The 11,696-nt window shown below is 42.3% G+C and overlaps 1 protein-coding gene across 2 annotated transcripts in view; it reads left to right on the top strand.

Moving 5' to 3' along the window:
* Nucleotides 1-355: 355 nt before the first annotated feature.
* The window catches only part of PDGFD (platelet derived growth factor D), a 222,971-nt gene continuing 211,630 nt past the window's right edge, over nucleotides 356-11,696 (top strand). Inside the window, exon 1 of one of the 2 annotated variants that reach the window (XM_064492855.1) lies at nucleotides 356-732. In XM_064492855.1, coding sequence (XP_064348925.1) covers nucleotides 609-732 — 124 coding nt within the window. In that variant the 5' untranslated portion in view covers nucleotides 356-608. The remainder of the gene's footprint in view (nucleotides 733-11,696) is intronic. The other variant, XM_064492854.1, reaches the window with a different exon arrangement.

Genomic DNA, 11,696 nt, shown 5'->3' with positions numbered 1-11,696 from the left:
CGCCCCTGCCCACGCCCCACCATCACCTAGGCGAGAGCGATGTCTCGTGGGTGGAGAAGTGGGGGGTTCTACCCCGTCCCACTTCCTCCCGGCCACCCTGCTCCTCGCGCCCTGCTCGCCCTAAATCCCCTCCGACGCCTGGTCTACCGTCCAGGGCTGAGCCCGGGGCGGTGGGCCGTGTCCGGGCCCGCGGCCCCACTGGGCATGCTCAGTAGCGGAGCGGGTGCCGGCCGGCCCGGGAGCCCGAGCGCGCGCCGCTCCGGGGCCGCCGCCGCCGCCGCCGCCGCCCCCGCCGCCCCCGCCGCCCGCGGGGCGGAGGGCGCGGCCGCGCTTCTCACCACCCCAGCCCGGGACGTCGCGCCGCCCGCCCCCCTGCAGCCTGTGCTGCAGCTGCCGGCCGCCGGAGGGGGCGAACAAACGTCAACCTGTTGTTTGTCCCGTCACCATTTATCAACTCTCGGCACCACAAGGAAGTGCGGCCGCCGCCCGCGCGGGGAGCTCAGCATGCAGGAAGTGCGGGGAGAGCTCGGCCACTAGCGCGGCCGCCGTCCCGGGAGCGTCTCCCGGCTTTTTCTCGGAGCGACGCTGTCCCCGGGTCGCTGATCCCAATGCACCGGCTCATCCTCGTCTACACGCTAGCCTGCGCAAACTTTTGCAGCTACCGGGACACTTCTGCAACCCCGCAGAGCGCATCCATCAAAGCTTTGCGCAACGCCAACCTCAGGCGAGATGGTAAGAGACTCCGATTTTATTTTTTTTTAATTAAATAACCATGGTTTTTGTTGTCATCATTGTCGTCCCCCCATCACCCTTTTCAGTTTTTCTTCTGAACCTTGGTTGTATTGTGGGAGGTGGGGGGAGCGCGGAAGGGGTCTCGTGCCTGTCCCTTGACCTACGAGAGCCCCTTCTTCCGAAATGGGACTGGAGGGTGTGAGACGCGTGCCGGAGGTGATCGGATAGGTCAGGTGGCTCATCTCCCTGACCCTAGAGAAGTCATTTTGGTGTCCAACGGTCACTGATACCGGGATCCAGGAGTTGCAGAAAGTTGCTGGCTGCGCCGCCGCACGGTCAGGCTCTTAACCTTTTGGACTGAAACGATGGATGGGGCATTTGTGATGCGTGGAGGGACTCAAGAGTGGCTTCCTCGGGATGGTTTATTTTTATGTTTATTTTAGCGAGGGGAGAGGCAATGATGCTTTTCGGGGGGAATAGTAGCGGAAACAGAGTGGCAACTTATTTATGTATTTATTTTGAGGATCCCCACAGTGACTTTCCCAATGGGATTCACCGTGGCTCAGAAATTCGGAATCCTGGAGAGAATAGCTTTGGGGGTTTCATCTGTATCATAGAGGGGACCCGGCTTCTGCTCTTAGTTTTCTTGCACAGAAGGCTTCCCAACTGGTTGCAAGAAGCAAAGCTCTTTAAGCAGCTATCAAGGTCCCAAGCAGGCTTGTTTGTTTTCCTTTACTGTGGAGGACACCTGGGTCATTGGATCCCAGCGACTGACTTTGAGTTTATTTGCTTTCTGGACCTTCACCAAGATCTGAAGTTGATTTATTCCTCAGTTCTGAAGTAGAGCGGATGTTGTAGATTCTCCTGCCATCTACCTGAACTGACCCATAGGTTTCTGTTTTTTCCTAAGTCAATAATGTGTTTCTGTCTGCTCACTTAAAGTTCTCACACATCCCCTAAGGAGATCACCAGGCTGTTCTTAATGGCTTCAGCCTTTGAGCGGGCATCGTTCGACTGTTCTCTGGTAAACTCATATTAGCTTTCTTATTTTCTTACCAGTTTCTCTCTTGGTGTGTCCTTCACTTGGACTTCACTGAAAGGCTTTGGAACTTTGAAACAAACGAACACAAACTTTATTATATTTTCTGATGGCAAGTAGACTGCAGATTTCAGTCTGCTGAAGTCATCTGAAGTGGAGGGGGTACAGGGAAGCCACAGAGTCACCTCCTGGCAGAAGATCACTCAATATTTATAGATTTACTTTATTACAGTACTTTCTGTAAAATATGCTAGCAGTGCATTTTTATAACCCTCTGTCTTAGTTAAAGCACAACATTTTTTTTTTATTTAACTTAAAAAAAGGTTTAGGCTCAAGATTAAACTTCTAGAGTTTTGTTTCACTTATTAATGTTTCTACCAGAGTCAGTCTTTTATTGTTAAGTTTTTAGATTTGTTACTGTTTGCACTTTATATGCCCTTTCAACTGCATAGAATAAAATGCCATTTATACTTTGCATGACTTCTTAGCCATAATTTTGTAATCCTTAGCTTCCCAAGTATCAGTTACAAGAGGTCAAGGACAGAAAATGAAAAGTATGTAATCACTGCCCACTGACCCAAGATTCTGACTAAAACCTAGTCATGCGGCTCATATTTCTTTTTTGGAAAAGCATAGTCTCATTTTATTTTTTTGTTGTTAAAACTCTATATCTGTTTAGTCTATATGAGAAACGCTAGTGCTTTATTTTATCAAGAATGTGAAAGCTTCCCTGGATTTATTTCTACATATTTTAGCTGAAGCTGTTTTTCAGTTACTCATAGTACACACACACACACACACACACACACACACACACACACACACACTGATTAGTTCAGATTGCTCAATACTTTCCTCAATGTCAATCTCATTTTATAAACACAAGACTAGGAAAGAGGAAAAGGTAGTCAGATTAAAACAAATTTATTACATACAGAGTAAAAAAAAATAACATAGTGGATTTTTAGTTGGGAAAACTTTTAAAAGGCAGCTTATTCTTAAGTGTTATAGAGCAAAAGTTCCTTGAAAAATTCTAGACATCATCTGAAAAATTTTAATGGCAACAGTTGAGCTGACAAAAGAAAGTAGTAACTTATTAAATGTAAACCCTTGTTCTGATTCCGGACATTTTAAACGTGCTCTCCCTAATGGCTCATTAAAGAAGACAATATTCTTGATCAGATTAAGGCAGAATAAAATTTGGGGAGGCCATAAACAGGGAGTATAATGAGAGGAAAGACAGAAAACAAAATAAAGGACAGAAAAGGAAAAATGAAAGTTTTCAAACATTAATTTAGGGTCCTTAGACGATCTGGCCCTCAGATTATAAAGTGTAGGAAATGACAACATAAAATTAGACATGGCCTTTAATAGGGCTTTTGAAACTGTGATCTGATGATGGAACTGTCTTTCCACTTGAGTGCCATGACTGTGTCAGCTGCTACCTAACACTGGGGTTAAGAAAGGAGCAAAGAGGACAAGCATCCTGTCCTTGGCATGAGGTGCGTTGGATCCTGTCCAACCGGATACAGAAAAAAAAAAATTTGCTTTTGATCTGCCTGTACCTAATAGCTCCAGATAGCGGGAGTAGTTAAGAAACAAACTGAAAACAAAGTAGGAAGGTTGGTAAATGAGAGTCATCTCCTGCTCTGCTGCCATCCCCTGGCCTTCCAGAACTCTCCATTGCAGAGGATTCTTGTTCTAAAAGGGATGCCTACCTACTGAACCCCTTGAGCCAGCACTTGCAGAATGACCGAAGGCGACCAGCCCAGTAGAGGAGGGAGGTTGAATTTGGTCCCTGTCTCCAGTAGGAAACTCGGTCCAACAGCTAAGGAGGAAAATGTGATAGTTTGCAGTGCCTAATTGGATGTTTATACTTCCTTATATCATATTTATTATTCTTTCTCAAACTCATTTACTTTTGCTACCCATTCCTGACCCACCTCTTGGCACGGAGAAAAACCGTCCTTGAGCAGGAGCGTCCACATATTCTTATTTTAGTGCCTGTGCTCTTGGCGCCCTTGTTATAATAACTGGCCACAACTGGTGCTGCTCAGAGTGCGAATCCAGAAGGTAGCGATTAACTCACAGTGTGACTTACTTATTTTTAAATCTAACTAGGCAGAACTTCCTGCTTAGGGGGCTAAGATTACAGACGCGCTCTGCATTTTCCTGACCGTTTTTTTTTGCTTTCAGACAGTTACAGGTGTGGGTGGTAAACGATTCTGAATATAGTTCTGTTTGGTTGTGTAATATACCAGGACTTGAACTGTCTATTACATTATCATTATCTAGTGATAGGCTGGCAGTTTCAGTAATGGTGGCCTTAGATTTTTTTTAAGTAGTCCAGCTTTTTTGTTAAATAACATAGTATTCTATTGTCCTTGCTGATGACAGCACATTGACTTTGGTGCAAAGATCAGAGCTTAAAGGAAAGGCAACAAAATGGAGAGTTATAGAAACAAATTAGTTCTAAGGTGTCTGAACACTGAGAATCAAATTAGTGTCTGAATCTCATGTTCTGTTGTATTTATATTTTCTGTTCTACTCTAAGTGTTTCAAAGGCTCCTAATCTTACAGAATGTAATGGAGATGACATATTTTAAATGCAGCATGGCTTTGACTTGCCATCATAGGTTGTATTGCTTAATAGAGGCTCTTTTTAAGAGGCCGAGTTTAGCCATTATCTGCCAGTAAAAGATGCCATAAGGTTGTGATACAGTAGCAACCATCGTGTGTTTGTTGAATTACAGTGATTTTTGAAAACAGGATTTTCCCTTTCAGCGAATGAGAGCAAAACTTTATTGTTTTAGTACAATAGGGTCAAACAGCGGAGCAATGTCCCCAGACTCCCGGGTCTCCAGTGACCAGCGATAAACATGCTGTCGCACGGGACTCTTGAGCATATGGGGTCTCAGAGAATCCCATCATTCCAAGAGTCTGCAGCAGAAGCACATTTATGTCTCTGTCCTTGAGAGCTGAGTCATGATGCAATCCATCTTCCCTTTGGAACTTACTCTGGAACTTTCTTTGCTGAAATGATATGATTAGTGTAAAAAGGCAGTAGCTGAACATTTCAGTAACATTCTTCTTGGCATGAAAATAGGAGCCAAGTCTGAGATGTCTAAATTTAAGGTGCCCAGTGCCTGGACATCACTGAGGTCCCCTCACCCTGGAAGCCCCTCGTAGCTCAGCACAACAGATAGTAGACTTTTGTTAACTGAATCTGAGGTCTCATTAGGGTAATGTAAATCATGAAAGTAGCCTCTTTAGTGTTTTACACCGTTTTCCATTATTTCAAACTTCTACAGTTCAGAATTTATACAATTTCAAAGGGAATATGTTTATAGAACTTTTATATGAAGGACAGTTTCCGCAAAAAACTGTAGGAGGGCAATATATAATAGCCAAAGGAAAGAATCCAAGACAAATGCTGCAGCAAAAATGCTCTGCCTCCCCACACAGTATTTCAGGACCAAATGTAAGTCCTAAATAAAGGATTAAGCCCAAGAGACACTGAAGCGCACAAGTGCACAAACAGGAGGAAATAGTTTCTTACAAAGGAATTTTTTTTTTTTTTTAGAATGAAAATGAAGCAGATCTTGTTTCTCACAAGTGTTGCTGCTACATATAGTCATGTATCTTTGCTCCTCACCGCGGTGTGCTGACATCCACATATTGGCTTTGATTTTGATAGATGAATACTGTGTTTTTCGGTGATCTGCGCTGTGTGCAGGCTAGTGGTTTTTGCATAATTGGGAGTCAGGGAGGGCTGTGAACACGCCATGGTGTAGGCAGAGGGGCTGTGAAGAGTGATCTTTTCTCAGATTCGGGGTTTTTCACTTGGATGTTTTTTTGTGGAGCGTTGATGAAGACAGATAGTTTTAAATGCAGGGCTTTTTGTGAAAGTGAGCCAAACCTGATTTGACACCTTGTCTGTTCGGATTTTGGATTTTTGAAGTTAGAAACCTAGCATGCCTTCTCTGGACCAAGGGAGCTCAGTGACAGCTGGGTGTGGGCTCGGAGGATGGGTTGAACATGCTGTGTTGGTCTTGAACAAGACGATGTTCACTTAAGCATTTCAGTGAAACACTTAATATGGCAACAGCCCACCTTTACAGAATTTTGCTCTTCAGCAACCTCAACAATGTAGAACACAACCAAAATAAACTAATAAATAGGTAACAGATCCACTTCAAGCCAAATCAGTGTTACAGCGTGTATGAGGGAGTCCGTAAGGTCCGTGTGGTAGACGCTAAAAGACCATCTTCCTTGACTTTTCCCGCCGGTTCCATCCACTTGCATGTGTGTGCTTTCCACATCCACAGTAGACCAGAGAGCAGGACAGGTTCGCTACAGGCACACGATGAGCCTTGAGAAGTGACAGCTGGTCACTTTCCTGCCTCCTCTTAACACTTTCAGTTGTTGAAAAGCTTCATAAGACCTGAGCAAGCAGAGCTGGCTCAAGCTTCTTCTTGGACACGGTGGGAGTAGTTACGACTTGCAACAGACTGAATATTTGTGCCCTCCCTCCTCCAAATCTGTGTGTTGAAATTCAAACCCTCCAACGTGATATTAGGAGGTGAAGCCTTTGGGAATTGATCAGGTCATGAGAGCAGAGCCCTTATAAAAGAGAACCCAGGGATATCCTCGTCCCTTCTGCCACACGAGGAGACAGTGAAAAGACATGTCACCCTGCTGGTGCCTGGATCTCGGACCTCCCAGCCCTTAGAACTGTAAGAAATGTACTTCCGTTGTGTGCATGCCTCTCAGTCTGTGGGATTTTGTCATCACAGCCCAAAAGGACCAAGACACAACCTAGCTCCATATGTCACCAGGGACGTACTATAAAACTGATGATTTTTTTTAAAGGATACCATTGAGTCATAAAGGAAAATTCAGATCGTATGTTTGATAGGTTTACCAGGATCAGAAACTGGAGGTGGCATTAGGTTAAGCAGATACAGATTTCAGCCAGAAAATTGACAGCACTTACCATGACAACCTCGTGGAAAAGCTGTCCTTTGAGAAGGTAAAAGCCAACAATTTTACTTCAAGACGCCCAAGTCCCACGTGCATACAAATAACATGTAGAGAAAGTGAATTTGGTGGTAAAATCTCTAAATACAGCTCCACATGGATAAAAATTGTAGCCTGAATGATAATGAACTGTTACTATCATTCTTTTAGTGGCACTGATAGCTTTGTGTTAGTCAAAAGGGAGATGAACAGCAATTTTTATTGGCATTTTGAATTAGACTTTTCCGGGTTCAGGATTCTTTTTTTTTTTTTTTTAACTTTTTTTATTGTTATAGTCATTTTAAAATGTGTCGAATTCCAGTGTAGAGCACTATTTTTCGGTTATACATGAACATACATATATTCATTGTCACACTTTTTTTCGCTGTGAGCTACCGCAAGATCTTGTACATATTTCCCTGTGCTACACAGTATAATCTTGTTTATCTATTCTGCATATGCCTGTCAGTATCTACAAATTTCGAACTCCCAGTCTGTCCCTTCCCACCCCCCACCCCCTTGGCGGCCACAAGTTTGTGTTCTATGTCTATGAGTCTGTTTCTGTTTTGTATTTATGTTTTTTTTTTTTTTTTTTTAAGATTCCACCTGTGAATGATCTCATACGGTATTTTTCTTTCTCTTTCTGGCTTACTTCACTTAGAATGACATTCTCCAGGGACATCCATGTTGCGGTAAATGGCATTATGTTGTCATTTTTATGGCTGAATAGTATTCCAGGATTCTTAATAACTTGACTGAAGATATAGAAAACACATCTACATGGATGGACCTGGAGATCTTCATTCTAAGTGAAGTAAGCCAGAAAGAGAAAGAAAAATACCATATGATATCACTTATGTGTGGAATCTGAAAAAAGGACAAATGAACTTATTTACAAAAGAGAAGCAGTCTCACAGACATAGAAAACAAGCTTATGGTTACCAGCGGAGAAGGGAGTGGGAAGGGATAAAATGGGAGTTTGAGATTTGCAGATACTGACTATATAAAATAGATAAACAAGTTTCTACTGTGTAGCACAGGGACTGTATTCAGTATCTTGTAGTAATGTATAATGAAAAAGAATATGAAAACAAATGTATGTATATGACTGAACTATTATGCTGTACACCAGAAATTGACACAACATTGTAAACTGATTGTACTTCAATTAAAAAGAATGAATGAATAAATAAATAGGAAAGAAAGAAAGGAAGAAGGAAGAAAGAAAGAAAATACATCTACCAAACTTGCATATTTTTCCTGGAAAAAATAGTTAGTAAGTTCAAGTAGATGCACAGTTCTGTTGATTTCTTTTTCCCTGTAAAGGACCAGATAGTAAATATTTTAGTCTCTTCAGGCGGTGAGCTCTGTTTTAACTACTCAGCTCTGCACCTTGCAGAATGAAAGCAGCCATAGGAGTTACGTAAGTGAGTGGGTGTGGCTGTGTTCCAGTAAAACTTATTTACAAAAAACAGCCAGTGGGGCTGCAGGCTATAGTTTGCTGACAGCTGAATTAGATCATCTACCTGTTCTTAGGTTGATATGATGGGCTAATCCTATCGAAATGAACTTCAGCAGGGATGAATGCAAAGTCTAGCTCCTTGACTAGAAAATAAAGATAACTACATAATTACAGAATGGAGTAATTTGGATCCACTTCAGTTTATGCTATGGTGGATAGATAGATAGATAGATAGAAAGAAAGAAAGAAATTTAGATTTATCATTGAGTACCCATCTACATCTTTATCTCCTGAGTGTCTGTATCTTTGTCTCCTAGCTGGTTTAGGTGAACTCAGCTTATGCTTCAATAAGTGATTCGGTTGCTAAGCAACAACAAGGGTGTAAACCCGGCATTAGTGTGAATACTAGGTCAGGTTCAGGGAGGCGGCATCGCTTTTCTAAGTTGGACTCTGTTTACTTGTGTCCGAGGGTGTTGTGCTCTTGGTCTGTCTCCTGTGCACGATTCCACCTCTTTTCTGACCTCTTCAGATCCATGACCTAAACCTTCAGAGTTCCCCGTTCTCCCATCTTTAAACTTTCCCTGCTTGTTGGCTCCATCCTGTTAGTCAACACGTGTGTTTAAGGTTCGTTGAACTCTCCCACGTGTGTATGTTGTTTTAATTTTTTTTTTCATTTTATCACCATATAAACCTCTTCAGTCTCACCACATCTCACTGTCTCCACTTCCTGTCTTCCTTACCCATTGCAGTTTGAAGCCATCCCCACCACGCCACTGACCTGCTCTGGGTGAGGTCACTAGGATTTGTAGCCTCCTCTGTGATTGGCAGGTTTCTCCTTCTTCTTCTTCCTTTTCCTCTTCCCCGTCTTCTTCCCCTTCTCCTCCTCCTCCTTCTTTTAAATTGAAGTGCAGTCAGTTACAATGTGTCCATTTCTGGCATACAGCACAATGTCCCAGTCATAAATACGCACACATATATTCACTTTCACATTCCTTTTCGTTAGAAAAGCTCTCTTCTTGAAATGATCTCTTCCTTTGGCTGGACACTCCCCTCCTTTGCCTTAACTACTCCTAAATGAAGGTTTGAAATGATGGTAGAAATAAAGCCAGAACTAACACAGTACTTATTTTAGGTTCTTTGGAGAAGCAGGATCAGAGAAGGCCTTAAAAAGTGTGTTTTATGTTTTGTTCTATCCCTGTAAGCATTAGGAACGCTGGAAGAAGTAGGAAGATCTTAGAATGTGGTGGGGACCTTGTTCTATAAAAAGAAGGAGCATTTATGACTTCTATTTGGGGTGGAGGGGACAGGTATTTAGGTTCATTTAGTTAGTTTTTAGATGGAGCTCCTGAGGATCGAACCCAGGGCCTTGTGCATGCTAAGCATGCCCTCTACCACTGAGTTGTACCATCTCTCCCCAAGAAAGAGCATTTTGAAGTTAAAAAAGACACATTATAACCTATCCAACTATACAATTGCAACATTATTGGGTAGATGTGCATATATGCACATATATATAAACATAGTATTTTAAAGAATAGAAGAATATTTATAACCGTAGAAGTATAACATTGAACACAGCCATAGTTTTTTTTTTTCCCTTATGTCGTTGAGTACTCTTTTTCTTATTTATTTTTGTCTCCTTGACTGGGTCTCCATCCTCCTCTCTGCCCTTTAGATACGGGTATGTTTTTAAGGCTCTGACTTTAACCTTCTCAATTTTCTAACTCTTACTCTCCAGAGAATCTCAGTTTTGTCCAAAGTGTCAATTGCTGTTTATGTGTGAATGGCCTATAAATCTGTTTTTACTGCCTCTGCCTCTTTACTGAGCTCTCAACCTGTCTTTTCACTTCCCTCCTTGAGGTCTACCGGGGCTGATCCCACCGGTACTTAAATTAAGTGCTCCAATTCAGTAGGCCTCAGAGTAAAATAATTAGTTTTTTAAAATACTGGGCTATTCATCCGATAGAGAATTCCTTAACAGTAAGAATCCGTTTGCTGCTGTTCCTCCAGACACAGCATAATTGTTTTTGAATGAACTGTTGTGTGAATGTACTGACCAGTCACTGCATTTTAGTTTTGTGCATCCCAGTTAGATTTGTGAATTGTACCACCCTACACAGCCTTTCCTGACTCCCAGGCCTCCCCGCTAGAATTGGCTATTCCTTTATTTCTCCCACATTTCCATGGTGCTTATTTATTTACATATCTGACATCCGCTGATACGAGCACACTTGCTGTGTTTCATACAGCTGTGCGTCCTCATTGTCTGTTTCCCCGCCTGGCACATAGCACTTGTCCTCAATAAGGTTTGAGAGTCAATGAATCAACCTCTCAGTGTCTCCTTTTTATGAGTGATCCTTGGACTGCATGAGCCCTATCAGGCTGTACATGAATGGGAGAAAGGATGCTCAAACTCTGAATCTGGGGTGACTTGTCAGGTTTCTGTTAATTACGTGGGTGGCTGTTTGTATCATGGAACAGGATGGGGCATGTCGTGGAAGAACAGATATGGGAAGGTCATGGAAATAGAGATTAAATTTGTGGACACTTAAGCTTAGGAGCTTGTGCAGTGTCCATGTGGATGAAGCCTAGAAGAGGGAGGTCAAAGAGCAGCCCTCATTTGCATGAAATGCATGCACAGTGGACATGAAGTAATCGACTGTGTATTATCATGTTCTCAAAGGCAGTCACGTTCATGACTGTGGGTATATAATAATCATGCCTGGCAGTCCTAGAGCACTGATAACATGGCAGACTACTTTCATGGCCAGGGGACGGTGGCTTAGGGTGAAGGACTGGTTGTGTTTCCAAATGACTTTGTTGAAATGCCAAGCTCACGTAATTTTGGACTGCTGTTTTAGGCATAAGCATGACATGTGGGGGGTTATTTTGGGGCTAATATCAATGAAATGTGGAGAATTTTCAACTGTCCCCCCCCCCAAAGCCTCATATACTCTCGGACTTAAATCCTTTTGGGTGTATCTTTCCTTTCCAGTATTAGTATTTGAATACTTTTACATGAAGTTCCCACTACTTAATAAAAATTCAAAAGAAAGGAGTGGAGATAAAGGACCATGAAACAAGTCTGAAGGTTCAATCAGATTGCTTGACTATGGAAAGCTAAGGAAAGAATGATGCATCTCCATTCTGTTTAAAGATTCATTTATAGAGAGAGAATGCGTTCTCACTATGTTATTTTACTAAGGGCTAAACAAGAGAGTTGCTATTGAATGGAATAAAAAAGTATACATTTCCTATAAAGACAAAAAATCTATTGTTGAAATTGCTAAACATGTATTTAAAGGATTTTGAGACAGTTGCTAGTTTTAGAAAAGGAGGATGGTTTGAGAGCTATTCTGAATTAAGCTGAACTACAGTGGATGGGTAAATTATTTAAACACCCTGGGAAGAGCCACTGTGGCTTTGCATTGTTTTGATTCAGTT

Source organism: Camelus dromedarius, chromosome 12 (genome assembly GCF_036321535.1).
Source record: "Camelus dromedarius isolate mCamDro1 chromosome 12, mCamDro1.pat, whole genome shotgun sequence".
Classification (NCBI taxonomy): domain Eukaryota; kingdom Metazoa; phylum Chordata; class Mammalia; order Artiodactyla; family Camelidae; genus Camelus; species Camelus dromedarius.
This window is presented reverse-complemented; position numbering and strand designations above follow the sequence as displayed.